At 41.4% G+C, this 21,939-nt stretch overlaps 1 protein-coding gene across 4 annotated transcripts in view; it reads left to right on the forward strand.

The window, feature by feature from the left end:
- Positions 1-21,939, forward strand: part of SAMD12 (sterile alpha motif domain containing 12) — a 180,487-nt gene that overhangs the window by 69,512 nt on the left and 89,036 nt on the right. For all 4 annotated transcript variants that reach the window (XM_037379504.1, XM_037379508.1, XM_037379506.1 and 1 more), the window contains exon 4: positions 16,413-16,553. In XM_037379504.1, coding sequence (XP_037235401.1) covers positions 16,413-16,553 — 141 coding nt within the window. The remainder of the gene's footprint in view (positions 1-16,412; positions 16,554-21,939) is intronic.

Below are 21,939 nucleotides of genomic sequence, written 5' to 3' on the forward strand. Positions count from 1 at the left end.
GTGTTGTTGCTTTCCTCAAACACAGTATCCCAGTCATTTACACCTCTTCTTTTTCTCCTCCCTATTTCCAGTGTTCGGAAATGTTGGAACACCTTTCTCTTGTGGCATAAGTAAGAGCTGAGATAGGTCTGAAAACAGCAGAATCCTTCAAATGCCTAGAAGTGAAAATTAAATCTAAATAAATTGCCATAGTCGTTAAAAACTGAAGCAAACATCTCTTTCCTATTGCTTTTCCTCATTTCCACTGTTGAGAGAACTAAGTTATTTGTTTACAACAGGTAAGGAACAGTGGAAGAAATTCTTTCCAGCTGCTCTGACTTGTGCCAATGGATACACAGGATTCACAAGGGAGGAAATAATTTTGTCTCACCGTTGAACCTCTGATTTCTGAGAAACCAGCTTATGCTTTTACTTCTCAGGAAGAGACAACAAATCCTGAAGTCCTCTTTGTTTAAGACTGAACACACCCTGATGTAGCACGTGTACTATTTCACTAGAGCTTGGTTGGGTTTTGCCAGCAGAACTTGTGGTTCTGTAATGTTGCCGTATTGATGTCAGTGATGCTTTCTCAAACATCTTAGTAAGGCCTGTCTTGTGCTCATGCTGCTAAAGGCTTTTACTCTTCAGGACAAGATGTCTGTGTTCACACCGTCTATGGGGAATGACCCAGTCTGTCCTCATTCCTGAGGTATACCTGGGAGTTTCTGGGGGAATGTTAAGTGATCCAGGCCAGAAACATCCCAGGAATCGTTGGGGTGATTTGATAGTACAAATGACAGTTCCAGTGCCTAGGCAACAGCGACACTCTTTAATTTACTGGAATGGACAGTGGCTGAGAATGCAGATTTTTGAAACTAGCCACAGCCCTGTTTTCAGAGTATGCAAGATCAGGGGAACTTCAAAGGGCTGAAAACCTCTATGTTCTACATGCTTAATAGCTCCCATCCTTCTGCCTTTATAAAATTTCTTGTTACAACATTTCCTTTAGAGAAGTCCAATGTCTGGATGCTTCTACTGAGGGATACTGCAGGTGGTATACACTAGTATATAAACAATTTCAAGGGAGGTGCCAGGTAGCTAGGTATTTTTTCACCTGTCTCCTTGGTGTGCACATTTCAATTGAATATATTGATATACAAATTATGTAAGACTCTTGTATTCAGTAGTTGCTAATTGTGACCTCTCTGACTCTATTGAAGTTCAGGCAGCCAATTTGCTGCTTTGTACCTTCGTGGAATAGGATCAAGAGTCATTGAGCTTGGAAGGCAGTCTGGAGGTCATCTTGTCCAGCCCTTTTGTCGTGGTTTAACCCCAGCTGGTATTAAGTGCCATGCAGCTGCTCGCTCACTCTCTTCTCACCCAGAGGGCTGGGGAGGAAAATCAGAAAGGAATGTAAAACTCGAGGGTTGAGATAAGAACAGTTCAACAATTGAGATAAAATAAAAGCAAAAGAACAATAATAACAATAACAGTTATAATGAACGGGAGGGAGAAGGGGAGAGGAATGAAATCCAAAGGGAAGGGAGAAAACTGGTGACGCACAATACAGCTGCTCACCGCCCACTGACCGATGCCCAGCGAGTCCCCAGGCAATGATCGGCAGCCCTGGCCAACACCTACCCGCCCCCCCCCCCCAGTTTATATACTGAGCATGACGTGCCATGGTGTGGGATACCTCTTTGGCTAGTTCAGGCCAGCTGACCTGGCTGTGTCCCCTCCCAGCTTCCCGTGCTCCTCCAGCCCTCCTGCCAGCAAGGCCTGAGAAATCCAAAAGTCCCCGACCATACTGTTCCCACACCAAATCCAGAACACAGCACTGCACTAGCCACTGAGAAGAAAAATAAGTATCCCAGCCGAAACCAGGGCAGCCCTGCTCAAAGCAGGGTCAGCTAGGGCAGGTTGTCCAGAGCTGTGTCCTGTCAGCTTTTAGTATCTCCAAGAATGGAAACTGTGCCACATTTCTGAACACGTGTTATAGCATTCAAACACACTCATGATAAAAAAGGTTCTTTAAGTTTAAATGGAACTTGCTGTGGTTTGGTTTGTGGCCATTCTGTCTTTACTCCTCCCATCAGGTATTTGCACATTTTGAAAAGCTCCACCTTGAGCCTCCTCTTCTACTGGCTGAGCAGCCTCAGCGCTCTCAGCCTTTCCTTATCTGACAGATACACCAATCCATTAACTATCTTCTTGGCCCTTTGCTAGACTTGCTGTGGTATGTCCATGTCTCTCTTGTACTGAGGATCCCAGAACTGGACACAGTACTTCAGCTGTGGTCTCACCAGGGTCAAGTAAAGGGGAAGGATCACCTCCCTTGACCCGCTGTTGCCCTTCTTTGTTGCAAGGACAGGCCGCTGGCTTATGTTCAGCTTGGTACCCCCCGGTCCTTTTCTTGCTCTCTGAATAACAAAAATGTTTCCTACACTACTATGAATGGACTTTATGTGATCTCCTTATCGTTTAAGTAGCACCTGGCTGCTGAGGGCAGATACAAGGTCTTGAAGACGTGACTGGGAGTGCCCATGACTCTCCGTATGTTGCAGAAAGAATCTTGTCCTGCTCACCTTCAAAGATCAGCAGAAAATTGCTTGGGAACAGACTAGAAATAACTTGATTTAGATCAGCTCATGCAACTGTGCTGAAGGATTTGTAGTTGATACTTCAATCTATAGACAGCTGTGGTCCTACTTACCATCCAGCTGATTTACTTCTGGGGTATCAACCGGATTTCACACTGTCAGTGTTCGTGTGGTGTGCAACATATTCCTTAACCAGGGAAGCTTTGCAGTCTGAGAAAACTGCAGAAAATAACTTATTCCAATGGGAAGAAGACAGAAAAACACTGATCAGGAGAACCAAGCACAATGTGTATTGCAAAGAGGACTCAGAGAACGTAACAGAAGATATACAAGTGAATTGAGCAAGGAGTATTTACAGATCAGGATATTTGGTTTAAAATTTTAATTATACACTGGAAAATTAAGTAAATAATTTCTTAGTATCTGTTGTTGCTTTTTGGGTTTGTATTGCTGCTAGTCAGAGCTAGCTACGTGAATATTGTTACTTCTGCAAGTTTCACAAGACACGTGTCTACATCCCAGGAATAAGTGTTAAGCCTAAATGTTTATTATGTAGAAACAAGAAACTGTATTGCATGCATAACCAAATCTACATTTGAAACTAATCCTTAAATGATTTGGCTTTTGTATTGAAGACTGATTGCAAGCTAATGAATGGGGATGAAGATAAACAATTTAGTACTTGACTAAGGATTAAATTTGTGGCTCAGTGTTAGTACTCAGAAAACATTTTGTAGACTCTGATCATTTAGGAAAGTTTTGCCAGGCTGAAAATGATGTATTTCTTTTCTCTGTCCTCTGTGTGCATGTAAACCAGTATATTTGTGCCTGAGCTGTGTCACGAGTGGAGGCATCTTCAGTGAACATGTCAGAATAGTCACTTTTTGCACCAGGAAGGTATCTGTCCCTAGACCTAACCAGTGTGTCCCTGATACCTAGTGCATATCCTGTAAGTGAAAGCACTGTGCTTAAACAGTGTGTCATCTGCTCTCTTGGTCCGCTTAGAGAACTAGTCTTCAGTATTACCATAGGAAATTTCTGTGATGATAGTTTCCAGTCTTCTTCCTCTGTATAAATTATTATATGCAAATTGTGGGTAAGTGTTATAGTACATTCACAAGCCACAGTTGTTGCTTTTCTCTAATCTGGTTTTATTGGTTGATTAGTGTTTGTGCAACTCAGTGCCTCTAACAAAAAGACTTAAAGGTGGATCATGTCATGTGTTCAAATGTGTCCTTTCCATATACTCTTTCTTAAAAACAACATGTAAATAAAGATTCATACATAATACAGTGCTTTAACGTTTGCTGTTCTGAAGTGATGCAGACTCTGAAACAGAAAAAAAAATTATAATAGAAAGAAAACCCACTGAAGGTGTCAGAAAGACAATTTAGTATAAAGTTAAAAAAAAAAACAAACCACACCACGATTTCCTGAAGTTTGGGAGTTTACTAGTACTTGTTCGGTTTATATAATTTTCTTTTTCTTCCTCTTCCTCTTTCCCACACTTTTTTCCAAGGCCTTTTGGAATGCTGGCTCTCACGCAGAGGTAAACAGCCCCCTGGTACTACTGCTTCCCTCTTGTACAGACCCCAATAACCTGAACTTCTCTGAACTGTCTCTTCCAAAAACTTCACTTGAAGACTGCAAGGACCTGAGACTCACCCATTTCACTGCTAGATGTGAATCAGCATCATTATTGAACTGTTTTCTCATTTTAATTAGTTTAGCTTTACCTTGCAGCACTTATTTCTTGTTTTGCCTCTTCCTGCTAGATCAAATCACATTGGGAATGGGAGAATTGTTCTGCCATTTTAAGATATTGGTGAGATCCCTCTCACAAGCAGCTCTAAGTGTTGCTGTAGTCACTAGAAAACATCCACTGACCTAAAGGCTCAGCTGTAGCTCAAATTAGCCAACTCTAGCTTTGTTAATTAGTCCCTAAACTACAAGCTTTTGGAGGCTGAGAGAGTATTTTGGAGAAGTGTTGTTATATTCTTGCTTTGCTGCCATGCTCCTTTCTAGGCATCGGCTGCTGAGCAGCCAGGCAGTGAGTGACATGCACAGATCGCATTATGACTAATACAGGATCTTGGTGCGACGCCCTGGATTGCAAACTGAACTCCTGCACGCTCACCCAGAACAGTCCCTTGTGTGGTTGCTGAAAAAGCCTGGAGGCGTCTGAACATTCTAGTTACCTTTTTATTTTAGCCATGAGTTTACCCCAGTGCCTGGAGTTGCTTCCTTATGCACACCCAAAATTGTCCCACTCTGAGCAGAAAAGTAGAAGGGAAAGTAAGTCTGGCTTCCGCGCTCAGCTGGAGGGCTTTTAGATTCTGCCTCCAAGCTAACCACCTGCTTGGGCAGTTGGTGCTTCCCCTGGTGCACAGGGAGGGGAGGGTTGTGTAATGCTGCTGCCAGGACACTTCCCCAGGGGCTGGAGTGGGTTCTCTGTGTCTGGTCTGGGAAACAGGCTGGGAGCTGGCAGAGGTTTGCCCCCTTGCATCTCGAGTACAGGTTCCTGAGTGCGTTGCAGCAAGGTCAGCGCAGCATTTCCTCGGGAGTCTTGAGGCTCCTGGCTTGGAGGAGAAGCTGGGCTTCAGCACATTCCCCTGAGAGTTTGGAGATGGGGCATCTCCCTCTTTTTGGGAGAGTTCATTTGCTCCTAGCTGTTGTAGTTATTTGTATAAAAAAGGTAACACGTCTTCCTGCCCTCCGGCACCTTGTAGGGGAAAATGAGCTTTTATTTTTCCTTGGGAGAGTGAGACCCAAGCCAGAGCTGGGGTCTAGGCTGCATGCTTTGGACCACAGTGCCAGGCTGCAGCCTTTGGTAAGGTTCCTGTACATTAGTGTTACATTGTTGTTGTTGTTATTATTATTATTATTCCTGCTTCTGTATGCATGGTGAAGCCTTGTTAAGTCATAAATGCATGGAGTAAGAGAAGGCAGAATTTCAAACAACAAGGTCTGGATTCTGCTACAGGGAGCAGCTTACAAAGTAGGTACAGCAAGTCATTGCTTAGGTATCTGTTTTATTTATGATCCAAAATGACCGTGGTCTCACAGTCTTCTACAGACTGAGTGTAAGTATTAAATAGGAGGAATAGGCCCGCAGAATAAAATCCTTATGTCCTGATTATTCTCACAGTAATAAAGGCTGGAAAAAATGCAAAGGAGCTCAGCAAAGTTTGTTGTACCAGCAATGAAGCAACAGACTAGTGTCTGTAAGACTGCATATACTTGAGTAGAGGTAACTCTTACAATAGAAAGATTACCTTCCCCTAAGTTATAAAACTGCCAGTGTAACTGTAAGTTAACTGTAAGTTAAGGGTTCATCAGAGGTGGTGTGTGCAGCTTGACAAGTGCCAGGCTTCTAGTTCAAGCACCCGAGGAGAAACGGTAGAACCAAAAGTGCATCAGGAGAGATGTGGCTGATTCTTCCTTCAGGTTAGGAGAGCTGAAACAGTCTACAATGCTTAACCTACAAGCATGCTGCTTTTAATTTTCCATTTTTACTAACATGAATTATTAACACAAAACCTTCCTCATTCTCTTTTTTTTAATCAAAAAATGAAACGTAAAGCTGGTACAGGCATGGAAGAAAGCACCACCGAAAGCTGCTTGGAGATAACAACATGGGCAGGAGGGAGCCGGGGTACAGATTCGGAAATGTAACACTGAATGTACTTAAGCAATGGGATATGAAAGCTTATTTTGATATTTAATAAAATTTTAATTTTGTTCTTTTTTTTTTTTTAACAAAGCAGTGATTGGAAGCCTTCTCAAATTCTGGTCCACTGGAACCTATGATGTGCCACAGAGCTTTTGTAGTCCAGTACAGTAAGCTGTCTGGTTACATTATGTAGGTCCTCCTTGCTTCCCACAAGTTAGGAATTAAAATAAACTCAGAAAATGAATTAAATATGTTCCAAATACTGCTTCTTTGTGTAGGCTTTTGCCTGCGTGTTGTACAGAGGTTAGAGCAATCAGGAGGAAGAATGGACAGCTTTCCCCAGCATCACAGAATGAGTGAAATGGCCCACAAGATCACCTTTCGAGGCATCACGAAAACATGGAAGATATTGCTTATGAACAGATTGTCTTTCCTCATCCTTCCGTATATTGCATGCTGAAGAATTGTGTCCTTGGTGTGTATTTTGTGGTGTAGCACCTTTGGGTTATTGACTGGATTGATTAGTAGCAAATTAGAGCAAGCAGCAATATTTACTGACAATTTCTGTCCCTTGGATGGGGGAAGGACACTCCCAGAGCCTGGTCTTTAGCCACATATTTCCTACTAGTGCAGTTCCAATTGCTCAGTGGGTACATTTGTCTGTGATAGGAGCAGGTGTTCTTCCTCACTGAATTAAATGGCAGCTTTTTTTTTTAATTCACCTGTACTTCACAGGGCTTGCCTCCTTTGCTGGATGCACACACCTGTTCTATTTCTAGGCAGAACTGCAGAACCCCTTTTGCTTTAGAAATGTCAGAAGGTAAACAGTCTTCTGTGCGATTTCAAGGATTTCCCATTTCCAGTCGGGCTGGCCACTTCCAAGAATGAGTGTTTGGTTTTTTTGTGTGCCCGTGTGTGTGGTTATTTTTCTTGGGGTAATAAATGATCTTTTTTTTTTTTCTGGAAGAAAACTTATTTTTGTAAGGTCCACCATTAGGAGTTACAGGAAAGGCTCTTGTTTGAGTTTGCTGTAAAGAGTTCAGTTGATTCTAATGGTTTCCAAATTTGCTTTTCCTTTCTTAATCTCTCTGTAGAAGCTGTGCATTATAACAGATGAATCTGTGTTTACCCCTGAATAAATTAACAGGAGTTTTGCCAGCAGGCATGATCTAATGTGATTTTTTTTAATTAATAAAGAAATGGGATATGTAATGGGTTGCACACTGAGCGACAATAGATTAACTAGGTATTGAAGAACTGTGTGTCCTGCTGATGGTGGACAAAATCAAAGGCGTTGACATATTCACTGGCTCCATCACAAACAAAAAAGACCTTGAGGTTGTTTATTTGAATAGGGGGGGCATAAATCTAGCACAGAGATACCAGAAAACAATAGTCCTGGATTTTATTTCTTAAAAAATATGATGTGCAATTTAATAGAACTCCATTATTATGTGTCTTTATATCTTTATTTATAGCTGTAGATAATATATAATTTTGTACGGCCAGGAAGTAGGTTGGCAAACGTATATACAACACACAATGGGGATTTATAGACTGCCTGCTAAAGGTTTACATTTATCCTTAATTTACTTTGTGGGTCCTATTGGGTCCTTCCTGAGAGCACTAAAAATGGTTGTCTCACATTTTACAGTACATTTAAAAAGTGGTGTAATATGATTTGTGTCTGAATTTATATTTCAGAGGGGAATTCAAGTTATTACTATTTCCTCCTATTAAAATCATCAGGTCCTGAATATGTTCAGCTGAAAACCAGGACTGTCTAACAGTCTTTTACTCAAGACTTGTAAGGAATCAATATAGTTCCCATCAGTACAGTAAATTACTTACTGAACCACTTCCAGTAATCATGATGCTCAATTTCTCATCAACCCCTTCCCTTCTCTGTATAGAACGATTATTGTCTTAGAATAAAGTTATTTTGTAATATATCTGTAAATCATTAGACACTAGGGTAATTGATTCAAAATTTGATAACTAAGGCTGTTACGTATCTGTAACAGTTCTGTTTACTATCTTTATCAATGATCTGGATGAGGGTATCAAGTGCACCCTCAGGAAGTTTGCAGAGGACACCAAGCTGGAGGGAGTGTTGATCAGCTTGGGGACAGGAAGGCTCTGCAGAGGGATCTGGACATGCTGGATCGATGGATCAAGGCCAATTGTATGAGGTTCAACCAGGCTCAGTGCCGGGTCCTGCACCTGGGTCACACCAGCCCCACACAGCGCTACAGGCTGGGGCAGAGCGGCTGGAAAGCTGCCTGGTGGGAAAGGGCCTGGGGGTGCTGGGTGACAGCCAGCTGAACATGAGCCAGCAGTGTGCCCAGGTGGCCCAGAAGGCCAACAGCATCCTGGCCTGTATCAGCAATCGTGTGGCCAGCAGGGCAAGGGCAGTGACCGTCCCCCTGCACTGGGCACTGGTGAGGCGGCACCTGGAACCCTGTGTTCAGTGTCGGGCCCCTCACTGCAGGGGGGACACGGAGGGGCTGGAGCGTGTCCAGAGACGGGCAACGGGGCTGGGGAAGGGGCTGGGGCACAAGTCTGATGGGGAGCGGCTGAGGGAGCTGGGGGTGTTCAGCCTGGAGAAAAGGAGGCTGAGGGGGGACCTTGTCGCTCTCTGCAGCTCCCTGACAGGGGGCTGTAGGCAGGGGGGGGTCGGTCTCTTCTCCCAAATAACAAGTGATGGGATGAAAGGAAATGGCCTCAAGGTGCACCAGGGGAGGTTTAGATTGGATATTAGGAAAAATTTCTTCACTGATGGAGTTGTCAAGCATTAGAACAGGCTGCCCAGGGAAGCGGTGGAGTCACCATCCCTGGAGTTTTTTACAAGATGCTTTTTTACATGGGGTTTAGGAACATGGTTTAGTGGCGGACTTGGCAGTGCTGCATTAACGGTTGGACTTGGTGATCTTAAAGATCTTTTCCAACCTAAACGATTGTGCGATATAAGGATGTGTGGTTGCTCCCACACAATTAAAGTGTACAATTAAATACTTTCTTGAAAATGTGTGGATGAGTCAAGGAGCAGGAATTGCTTGCTGTATTTATAGGAGGAGTTAGGAGTCAGGAGACTCACTTCTGGAGAGCAATTTTTGTCTTTAGCATAACTTTTCAAGACACGTGGCGTGTTTTGAGCTGCTTGGCTGGAAGAAAGTATCTACCAGGGAGAGAGTATGGGAACTTTTAAAATGCAGTCCCCACTGTCTGTCAGTATTTTTACATGACTTCACCTGTACTGCAGGTTTGTTGTTTTCATTTATTAGCATAAATTCAACTTCGTTGTGACTGAGCAGATGGACATGCTTGAGCCTGTGTAGCAGGGCATAGGAGCCCCAAAGGTGGTTGTGAGTGGGGAGAAGCAGCTGGGGTAGCTAGCTGGGAGAGGTCTTCGGAACGAGCCAAGGAAGAACCAAGTGCCAGGAAGGCAACCTCTAACTTGGTGCATTTTTGGAGACCATTGTTGAGCAGGAAATACATAGCTCAAAGGATTGTGTCAGAATTAAGAGAAGAGAAAATAATGGCGTTATTTGATGGAGTATAGAGGGAATTAGGAAAGGCAGTGCTAAAGTGAGAGGAAGTTACACCAAACTAACTGGGGTTAAATAGCTTCACAGCTGTATTACTGACCACTTAGTAAAGTTTGTCAGAAACAAACAGATTTAGAAACAAAGTAATGTCGCAGTTGTTGCTAATTTTGTATTTGAAAATGCAACTAAGTTAAAGCCTGTGTTGAGTTCATTTTGTTTCATATCCTGTTCATGCTTGTGGTTCAGAAGTATGGAGGAAGGGCAGAATGGTGCAAAAGGACTGTGACCTGAGAGAGGTTTATGGAAATAAACAGGTTTTATTGTAGATTTAGTGGCAGCAGTAACAATAGTCACCACTTCCTCTTGTCAGAACTATAAACAGACATGATTTGAAAACAAAGGATGCAGATAATATTCAGAAAGTGCCTTTGTTTACATAGCTGCTTTTCTGAGTTTGATCATTCATTAATTGACTAGTATGACAGTGTTTTCTTTGAGAAACTTTACTGTAGAGCTGGCCTCATCCAGATCCAGAAAATAATGAATGAGAAAAAGCCATAAAATCATTTTATTCTTCTCTGATAATAATGAATGTAAGTGTGTCCAAAGCTAATTTGATACACAAGTAAATACCTTCCTGTGCTTTCCTGCACTTCCACTGGAGACATACAGGCCTCTCCTGTTCCTGTGGCTTACCAGAAAGTAATTCCTACAGCTCCACAGAGGTTTGTTGCATTTGTTTAACAGTATGAGAAAACACAAGAACGCAGGCTCTGATGTTGGAGAACTGTCTCAGTTGGAGATCTCTGACATTCCTCAAGGTTAAATAGTCTTCTTTGCTCCTTCTGGTCCCTGTCATTAGAAACTATTGTCCTCTCTGCTTTATTTCCACAGCAGTATCCCTTGTGTCTCCTATCTGTCTAAGCTGGTCCCCAGTTGAGAGTTGTTTGTCATGTCAGAAGTACCTGGCAGCTACCAATAACAATTTTGGGATCTAATTCTTCTTCTTTGTCTAGGCTGGCACCTGCCATTAGGCTAGAAGGTAGATCAACAATGCGTTTGTTGCTATGGTGTGTCTGATGAAAAATGAATCCGCTTTTACTTTTTGAGCAAGGGAGTCTTCCCTGATTAATGAGATATTAGATAGCTGAAGTGGGCCCGAGAGGGTGGTAATGCAAACTGCAGTTTTCCAAGACTTTGTACCAGTATTGGGGTTAAAATTATTACTAAGATGAGCCAGATCTAATGGTTTTGCAAGAAAAACTATAGATTTGCCACAAGACATTGATGACAAAGTGGCTGATGCGTCTGGTTGCCTAGTAGTGAGACTGGCATGAGAAGGAGGGATGTGCTCTTAAATTCTCACGCAGAATGCAGAAAATCTAGAACTGTAGAAGATCTGATGGGTTATGAAGAACAATGTCATGAAGTCACATCAAGTTTGCTCTGAAGATTTGATTGATTTATGGTTTGTGCTTCTTTTACAAGATGTTTCTGAACTCATTGTCCTTAATTGTATTCTCCATTTGTTCTCTTTTCAGCTTAGTTCCTTAGTTTAATACTCCTCTTTGCCTGATGTTCAACTCCCTCCACTGCCATCGTGAGGTCATTTTAGTTCTGTAGGTGACTATACTTTGTCTTAGCTTGTCTCATAATTTCACCATTCCACACTTTGAAGTCATAGCCTTTCTCTGCCTGTGCTTGTTTGAATTCTTCTTTCCTGAGTCTATGATGAGAATTTTATACTTGTGTCTCAGCCGCCTCTGAACAATGATATTAATGTTTGCGTCTCTGTCATGAAATGTCCTACTTGGTAAGTCCTAGGAGGCTTGTTTTTAAGCAATGAAGTGTAGCCAACAGTCAGCCTATATAAGCAAGAAGAAAGCTGTGATCAAGCTATTTCAAGTAGAAAACCCCAGTGAACTAGAATTAAGAATGTTTGTGGAACTAAAGAGGTAAATACAAAAGCAATATGCTTGAAATTGTTCTACCACAAAACTAGAGAAGCACATTATTATTAATTAAGAAAGAATATCCTGTTGTGTCAACAATTTAAAATGATATTTGCAGAATTTAAGTATAAACTTGAAAAAATTTTCAACTTGCATAATATAGGGGTTTAGTGAATCCCATGTTCCTGTTTTTCTAGCTTTGTCAGCTGGATCTATCGAGAAGTATAGTCAAAATTCATGACTGAAGTTTACAAATCACGCAAGCAACAGATAAGCTGAACGTTGAACTGTTAACCAAATACTGCAATACAACTAGAGAACACTTGAAGCAATTAGTAAGAAATCAATATAAAACAGTGAAAAATGGGCAGTGAGCTTCTGGAATTTTCTGGCCCAGGAGGCTGCAGAGGCAGACAGTATCAGGAAGATCAGATAAATTTATAGACATCAGGACAATAAGTAGGTGCTAAAAATGCCATACTCTCTAATAACCCTAGTATAACAGTTCTGGATGCTGGCACGGTACAAAGGGAATGACTTCAGAAAGTATCTTCCCAATAGCTCTCCTGAAATATATCTCCTACTTCTACTCTGAATACAGGGCTGGGTGAGCTGTTGGTCTGGCATTAGGGCATTTTTTAATGTCTTTCTGTTCTCCACCCTGTTCTTTCTTTCCTAGATTCTGTGTCCCATGGTAAGTAAACTAAATATCTTTTGTCTTGATAATCAGGTATACCTGTCATATCAGGAGACAAGATGACCTTTCTTGGCCATATTTCACACACATCATTTGTTCCCACTAGTGGTTTATGATTTTCATTAACTTTAAATTAGTCATAGTTTTCTTCAGGGTTTTGCTTTGGTCAGTGAGACCAGCCTCTTATTAACTATCTGCTCTCATTTCTACATGTTTAATAAGTCCTTTCTTACCTATTCATTCACCTTCATTACAAGTGTACTTTCAAGGCTTCTCGCATGGTGTCCCTCTAGACATCTGTGAACTGGCAGTTGGTGCAGCTTCACAGGCTCAGAGGGAAGAGCAGTAGGCTGCACCAGTGCAGGGAGGTATGAGGGGTTCGGATTAGGTACAGCAGACTGCAACATTCCTCGCTCTAGGGCCAATGACAACCTCATTGGACCAATGCTTATACTCATAGTAATGTTCTGTGGCATGCAATGTTTCTCCTTCCATTCAAATTTTCATCTAATCCCAGCTTGATCAAATGAGATCTGCAGCAGCTAAGTCATATTAGAAAAAATTAGGCCGTCAATCCATTATTAAGCTGGAAAGTATTTTATGTTTTGTGGCTGCCCTTGGGGTGTCTCAGAACATTCCACGGCTGATCTGTCCCGAGTATGAGGGCTGGGGTTTAGGTGCTAAAAGATACCTACAGATACTGAGGGCGTTGTGGGTTTTTTTAAAGCATTTGGTTTCCAGCCTTCAATTAGCTAGAACCAAGGCCTAGGTGTTTGTGACTATGATCTTTATGACTCTGTTTGTCAATGTACTCTTAAAAAAATATCTGCTGGTCTCCTTTATAGATGTAGCTGCTACATCTAAGAGGTAGTGCCAGTTCTGTTATTCTGGGAATTTTTCCTGATGTGTAGGTGAAGTTCCTTTACTTGTGTCCAAAGCAAAGATCAGTATACATTCTTAGGGAATGTTACATTTGTTACATGTTCTGCTCTTGATAAGATGTTTTGTCCAGACTCTCTGAAAAGTAAAAATGTATCCACAATTTTTACTGTATAGCTGTCTCGCTGTTTTAACCATGATGCTTGCCAAACCTTCATACAGGTTGTTTCAAAAAATCACAGAACAGCTGATGTTGGAAGGCATTTCTGGTGATCATCTAGCCCAACTGCCTACTCAAAGCAGAGGCAACTATAGCAGGTTGCTTAGGGACCTTGCTGGTCAGGTTTTGAATGTTTCCAAAGATGGAAACTCCACGATCTCTCTGGACAACTGGTTTCAATGTTCAATAATTCTTACAGAATTCTTAGCACCAAATGAAAACTCTTTCAGATATGTATAGTACAGGAAGCAAAACATGGAAGCATCCAGAATCATTAGCTGATTGTCAGGACCTTGACCGTAGTAACTAATTGGCTTCAGTGCCTGATCCAGGCATTACTGATACCATTTCAAAGGCTGGACTTAGTACCAGAATAAAAAAAAAAAAGATATTTCAGTTCTGACTTGGATGTTGTTGTTCTGAGTGTTGAGGGAAAAGAAAGTATGGGGAGGATTGAATTTTCTTAGTTCAAGTCACTTACTGCATCCTTGAAATGCCATATTTGGATGTTTGCCTTCTTACCCCATCACTGCCTCATCATGCCACCTTGGATTTGGTTCAAGAGAGAGTTAATTTAAGGCAACTTGTGCAAGCTGCTGCAGATAGTATGAGTCAAAGACCATTTTTCCCCAATGCCATTGTGCTTTAAGCCTAAGTCACAGAAGAAATGGCATGCCAGGAGCTCAAAAGAGACATCTCTTTTTTGTGCATACTCAGCTTCCGAAGGCAGTGACTGGGGTAGAAAACCAGTTTGAATGTGAAATAAAGAGTTGCCCAGAGGAAGTAAAGAGTAATTACTATATCCATGGCCAAAAGAGATGGAGGGTGCTGGATGAGATGCATAGCCTCTGTCTGTCCTTTCATATTACTGTTGCTGACTCCCTGCCCTGAGATGACATGCATGTTGGCATTCTTTAAACTGATGACTTGTTTATTTTTTCTTTGCTTTCAGTTGTTAGATTGACATTACAGACCATACTCTTGGACTGCTGTACATCCTTTATAAATTGCTTTAAGATGTTCTAGTGTGATAAGATGATATAAAAATTGAAGTCATTATTACTGTCTGTTTCACCAGGGGAACTGGACAGCTGGCATTGATCTGTAAGAGACTGATTTCCATATTTTGTTATTACATTAACCCATAGAATTCTTCTTGTTTATGATTTCAAAGAAAGATTTTTTTTTAATCAAAAGGGCATCTTCCTTAGTGTGTAGTGCTTGAGAGACATAGAAGGGCAGAAAGTGTATGAATCCTGTAATTTTTTATCTGATCAATAACATCTAGCTTTATTAATAGCAATATCACAGTATTTTACATGACATTGTACCCACTAACCACTTCACAGAACTGCTTGGGAGAGAAATCTAGCAGTTAGTGAAGGGTATACCACTAACTGCTTGGTTTGGGGCAAGTATTATGTGCCCCTTTAAATTCTTGGCATTAATCTTAAATTTTTTAATTAAAATAATCATGAAAATTCTGTGCTCATTGCTGTTTTGCAAGGAAAGAGATGGAATAAGGGCCTTATCTTGCCATGTTGAGTAGCCATTTATAATGAGCTAAATTGTACCATTCATCCAGAGGCCACAGTAATGGTAGCACAGAGGCTGCTGTGTTGCAGAGGGAGTAACTTGCTCTTCACTCTCTTCTTCTGGTTTCAGAATAAAGCCTGAGAAATCATAGGAGAGAATTTTAATAATTAAAAAGATTTGAGTGTGTTTAAAAAAGTGAACCAAACAACATGTCATTTTCCAAGGTAGTATCAGTGTAGCTCCAGTAGGATTTGGTGGTATTGGCCAGAGCAGCTTTGGATAGCAAATGCATATACTGGCAATCAAGGGTCAGTAGAAGGCTGCAGGGCACTCCTCCCTGCACTAGCTCACAGCAGTGATGAAGACTAAAAAAAGTTTTGGGTTTCTTCTTAAGGTAAAGCTCTGCTTGATGCTTTGGTTCTTTGCTTGGTCCAAAAACTTCCTTAGTGTTGGCTTAGCCAGCATGCCACCTTCCTCCTCTTTAGTTATAGCATAGTGATGCCCAAAAGATGGAGTCAGAGTTCCACTAGCAGGATCTGGGGAGTGTGGATTGTTTCATTTTTTTAACATCTACAATCTGAGTAGGATTGTGGCTCAACATTACCCTAATGGTGAAGATAAGTCACAAACCAGGAGTGATTGCCTGCAAAGACCATAGGCTCCTTATAGTTGGGCAAATGTGTTTTTATTTTGGGGCAAACACTTTTTTTCAGAAATGATTTAGGTATAACCGGTAGCGTGAAAGGAAATCTCTGGCTCTTTTTTTCAGTTTTGCTGTGATAAGTTACTGTTGAGAGGGATTTGGAAGGCTGGAACACAAAATACAGGGCCCTTCAGAGAAATGTGTTATTACACTATAGACATATCGGAATTGCAACAATATTCATCCTCAGTATATCTTAAATTTATTAAATTGGTAAAATTCACTTTCACTTGTGGTGTCTTGTCAGTAATGTAGATGCTTGAAAATAGGTGAGGGTTTATTTAGGCACCTGGACTAATTGTAGACTTACAGGGGACATCCTACCTGTGGGAGACCAGCTGGCACTTAAGAACAATTTGTTGCCTGAAACGCCACAAGATACCTATTTTACATGCTTAAATGTCTCACAAAGCACCAAAGCAATACAGAAAATCAAAAAGAGAAGGGAGGAGTGGAACACAGGTCTCTGAGAGTAACAAAGTGCGTAACTGGTGAAACAGTAACCTTTCAGACTGAGGTATTTCAGGGCTGAGAGGTTTTTCTGTAGCAAACAGTCCTGTCAGAGTGAGAATATTGCATTAATGGAAATCCTTAAGTGATTTTTCCTTTTACCTTTTGCATCTAGGCCGTGCTTTGCTGAGACTTACTGACAAAAAGCTTGAACGAATGGGCATTGCCCAGGAAAGCCTGCGACAGCACATTCTGCAGCAAGTCCTTCAGCTGAAGGTGAGAGAAGAAGTCCGAAACCTCCAGCTGCTTACACAAGGTATGAAAAATAATTTTGATATGGACAGTTATTGAGATCAGGTAGGAGAAGTTTGCCTGAGGGCATAAAAGGTGACTTGATGTTCTGCAAGAAATCATGCGTGAAAATGTCTCATAGATTCCACATGCTTTCCAAGGTGGGAACAAAAGGTAAAATAATGCATAAATAAATAGACATGTTCAGCTGTCTGTTTTGCATGATGAATAAGCTCCATCTACAGCTTGACGGTAGTCTTACTTAAATGTCTGCTTACTAAGATGAAAATAATTACATATAAAGGGCACGAGTAGTGAACATAGTGCCTTTACAGATATTGTGCATTTTGCATTAATTGTTTACTTTCAGCGTCAGATAAAAGAGTAATCTCTGTAACGTGTTTTATGGTAAGAGCTGTCAGTGGAAAATTACCTGTTAGACTGTTTTTTGCAGATGGATGATTCCTTTTTCATGTTGGAGTAATTTTATTGACTTGAATAGAGTTGTTTCTAATTTATACTGCTAAGAAAACACAAAACTGGGCAAACTGGGCTCAATATGGAGATCTTGATTAGAAGACGGGGAAGAAGGAGTAACAAAAAAGCTTATACATATTTTCCAAATGAGGTTAAGGTGGTTTATGATGACTTGTGTTATTAGCTCTCTATTAAAGCTTTTTAACAGCTGTGGTAACATGGAAGAAAAGCAGTCATGGTGGCAATAGTGTAAAGGAATATTTAGAAATCCTCTGCTATATACCTGCAATACTTTCTCAATGTTAAATGTTTGGTAGTCCAGCGAGATAACATAAACTACATACTTCTGTGGTGTTTTGGTTCAGTGCCTGTTATATGTCACATCATATGAAAAAAATAGAGTTCTTCAGTACATGCAGTGTATTTTTAACAAAATGTCCTTCACACATGGCATTATGTTCCTGATTAAGCTTTGCTCACTTGTGTTTGGGGAAAAACTCTCTGATTAGTTGAGTAAGCTGCATTTTATCTGAAAGAGCTGATGTCTCAACTGAATTGTTCCTTCAGGCTTGGTGCTGTGTGGATTGTGATGAAGAGCTTTAAGGCTCCTTCATTTTTCTATGATCTGTGAATATGAGATACCCTCATCTTGCGTCACGTCAAAGGCAGTGCACGTGCTGAAGCATCAGTGTCTTCCCCAGATGTTTAGAACTGTTCCTCTTCCCTTTATCCATTCATCCTTTCATCCATTATTCCTGTGTCCTTTTCTTCAGTCTTGGCCAGGTTCTCTTTTCCCCTGCATCTGGAGTGTTACTTGAGAGTTTGCTGGACTGTGAAGTTCTGGTCACCAACCATTGCTCTTTTAGGCCTGCTTATGGAACTTGGGATTTTATTGATAAGGGACAATGAAGACCCACTAGATATAAATTTGGTTCAGTTGATCACCACAGTCCAGAAAGATTTCTCCATCAACCTGTGTTTGGCATTGAGAGCACTGTGTTTCCGGGCTTCTGCTTTATTGTTTCTCTCTGGATCCCTTCTGGACACATCAACTGGTGTATGAGTCGTTATCAGACAAACAGTGGCAACTGCCATTTCAAGGAATTCAGGGCAGCATCCTTTGAGATTTATTCCTTGTCGATACAGCTAAGGATACAATTTTGGACTTTGATAGAAGGATGAATAAACACGTTGCTGGACTATGAAGGACAGAGTAGTGATAGATACATGGATGTGTGTTTAACGCACTCTCTCTGCCATGTAGAGAGAATGTTGTTATTTAGTTTGATCCTATAAAAGGCATGCCATCATATGCTTTATGAAAGCCAGCACAAGCTTACAAAAAGCTGGTGGTCTGCGGCTCCTGCTCTCTTCCCCCACAGTGGTGCTGGCCATTGCATTGCACTTCAGCTCAGCTGCAACCTTCTTAAATAGAGCTGGAGTTCTGGGGCAGCACAACAGTCCATAAAACGTGCCCTTGTGCAGCAGAACTGTGTTAGTTGTGTGATCCCAGAGAGGGGGGACAGTGAGTGATAGGATGACAGCAGTATTCCTATTCCTATCACCTCATTTACACCAAGTCGGAGTGTGTGTCTGTTGAAACTGCTTATTTGCAGGTACTAAGGTTAAGGTGTAATTTCTGAACTACAGTCTGTAAAGCTGTGTGTATGTCAGTTGTTCTCCAATACTAGTTCTGTTCCCCTTGCCCAGTTTCTTCAAACTGTGTCCACTCGTATTCCTATTATGTTTTATACGTTCCTAATCCAGGTTGTTACCGGAATAGCTTTCTGTAAGTGCTTTTCTGTTTCAGAGAACATATAGAGAACATTTTTTCTCTGAAAAGTAATGCATTTGCATGCCAGCAGTTTCTGCCTTTTGGAAATTCCACTTGCAAAATGCAGGTCACAGTGTAGCTATTGCTACACTTTGCTTTGCTGTCCTCCAAAATGTCCTCCAAAAAGAGGTGAAAAAAAGCCCTCTGTCTCAGCACACGGCTCAGGAGATTGTTAGGTGAAAGAAGCTGTTAAAACCTCTTTCTGAATTAATGTAGCACACAAGCTGGGTTGCAAGCAATGAAGTCCTCATTCAGAATACATTGATGTCAGCAAAAAGGCTTTCCACTGACTTTAGTTCGTACCCCAATAGAAGCTGGAGCAAAGGGGAGAAGTTTAAAAAGGGAATTATGTAATACTTAACAGATATTTTAAGTCGTTTTGTGTTCTGTTGTCCGCAGAGAAAGTTAACCTCATTTTAAAAACTCAGTAGAGAAGTAGCATTCTTTCAGAAAATGACTTAAAACTGTTTCATTCTTCTTCATTCAGGACACACCATCTAGTCTGTTCTGGGGATCTTAAAGCCACAAGAGTACGTGATTGTGTAATTGAAGGCTTGTCTTGAGTTTTAGGAAGACTTTTCTTTGGACTAAGAACTGCCTGATTGAGGCTATTATCAGCAGAAACGCTATTCCAACCTCCACTAGGATAGAAGGGCACAGACCCAACTACTGATTTGTGCTTTTTTTCCAGACTTAGTGATGTTGAGGAACTAATTTGACAAAATATCTTCCAGTGTCTCTTGGGGAGAGCTGCACGCTGTTGGAAACACCATTATTGTACTGTTATCACTGTAAGCCTGAGTTGAAAGATCATTTTTTTAAAAAAATGCCTTACATAACTACACAGAGAAGGAAGGAGTTATTTTGAGTTTTTTCAATGTGAGTCCTGCATTTGGCTAGCATAGAAGAGACTGTCCTCAAAATGATAGAACAGTGCTATGTGTGATTCTAAGCAAAGTATCCATAGACAGCAATCTGCTAATAGGGCTGAGCTTGAGAAGCATTTTTGGATTTGGATTAAAGGATACCTGCATTTGAGATTACTTTTGGCCCCCTCCTGAGCTCCTCTGTGAGTTTCATATAGGGCAAAGTGCTACCTGAATATACTGCTAGGCCACAGAATGTGCCAAATTTTCTTTAAAATAATAATATTCTCCTGCTATCAAAATGTGTTAGAATAAGGCTTTATGCTTCATTGAAAATCATCACAGCTGTTGATACCTGTTGAAATTACTTCCTCAGTAAGTTCTGTGCTCATCCTGCCCCTGGTGCTCAGCTACTGAAAACCATATGTGCTCAACGATAATTAGAAAAAGACCAATTTGTTTTCCTTCTTTCAATTTCCAAACTACTCCTATTCAAAACCTGTTAATAGTACCCTAGCACTGTGTTCTTCCAGGAAGGGAACTAGAGGGCCTTCAAAGATGCATCTCATCTTCTGAGGAAAGATGAAGTAAGAGCCATGTATTTTAGCGATGGATCATTCACTGTTTTAGACGAACCCTGTAGCAGAAACATTGCCTTTCAGGGTCCATGTGGTGAGTAAACCTGGATCATGAAACTCCCCCTAGCTGAAACATGTTACAAGGATTTGTACAGCATTATCAACCTCTTAACACTAGAGTAAAGGCAGGCTTGATCAAAATTTGAGTTGTTTGGCACTGAACCCTCCCAGGCTGTCAGACACGATGCTAGTTTCCCTTCACTTTATCTGTTTCTTCCTTGTGAATGTTGAAGGTGGGCAGGCACCTAAGCAGTGCTGTTCCAGTTCGCATCACCACCTGTAAGGAGACTTGCTGTCATTTTCCATAATCAAAGCCTTAAAGTACTAGACTCCCTCCCACCTTTGAATTCCCACATATGAAGATTCTCCCTGCTGCGGTGGCTCCAGTACACAGCATCAAATATTGGGAGTTGCACACCTGCCTAAAAAGGAACTTGGGTGGGCAGAAGATTTGAGAACATGGGACCTTGCTAAGTGCAGAACTGTGGAAGGTCATTTGGAGTTAACAGAGGATGACTGCAGCTTGCTGTCCCCCTGCTGCATAGGCTGTATGGATACTGTGGTATCTGAACTGCTGTTGCCTACTATCCATCGTGTCCCTTGAGATCAGCACATTTCTTTGTCATCCCTGTAAAGAAGTCTGAAAAACTGAGGTTTGTGATAGAGGGTCATCCTGTTGCACTTCCAGGATGTACTGTTTTCTTTCCTGGGTACGTTCTGGACTCAAGGTTTTGGCACCTGAGGAATTGTGAGTTCCTTCCGCCAGAAATACTCTTTTTTCTTTTCTGTAGAAAACAGCAGATGTTGCCTTTGCGAACACTCCAGGTAGGCAGTGTGTTCGCCTTCCCAGGCAGCTGGCGGGGGAAGTATGTAACACTTGAGGAATCTCGGTTTCATGTCCCTGTGGTGGTATTCAGAGGCGTGCGGCATTTGAAATGTTGACTCTCCTCTTACCAGGCACCCCTTCTTTTGTTTTCATTGTCTTCATCTCACCTTTTTCTGTTCCCTAACCCTGAAGCTTCCAGCTAGTCAGGAAGGGCCTTTCTTCTTATAGCACAAATTACTATGCAAATGTTTCTGTCATATGCTGCATACATGGCACCTATCCAAGGCGCAGAAAAAACCACTTGATATTTCAGAAGAGCTCCAACAAATTTAATTCCCAGCTGATTTCCTTCGCTCTGTGCTCCTGTTATGCTCCAAAATCTCTGAGAGACCTTGTGAGCTGAACACAAAGTGTAGCATGGAAACACTGTCAGAAATTACCCAGAAGTAGTTGTTTATCCCTTGTCATTGCATCAAAACCATGTTCCAGGACTCAACATACTAAATTGCCTGGTTATAGGTAAAGAAACCTTAACCTTCTTCTCAGTGTGGGTTTATTTTCACTAGACATCTATATCCCTTTTACTCCTTTCCATTGCATGTCCTTTTTTCCTGTACCACTGTAGGAATCATAGCACTTGTGCTTAACACTGCTCTTCCGAGACTGTAAAACAACTTTGCTACCCATCCGTTAGACTACAAAAGAGCAATCTTTGTTGTATTTTTCCCACTCCCAGTCAAGGGCATATTCAGCACTTACAGAGGACGTGG

Source organism: Falco rusticolus, chromosome 3, assembly GCF_015220075.1.
Source record: "Falco rusticolus isolate bFalRus1 chromosome 3, bFalRus1.pri, whole genome shotgun sequence".
In the NCBI taxonomy this organism is placed as follows: Eukaryota; Metazoa; Chordata; class Aves; order Falconiformes; family Falconidae; genus Falco; species Falco rusticolus.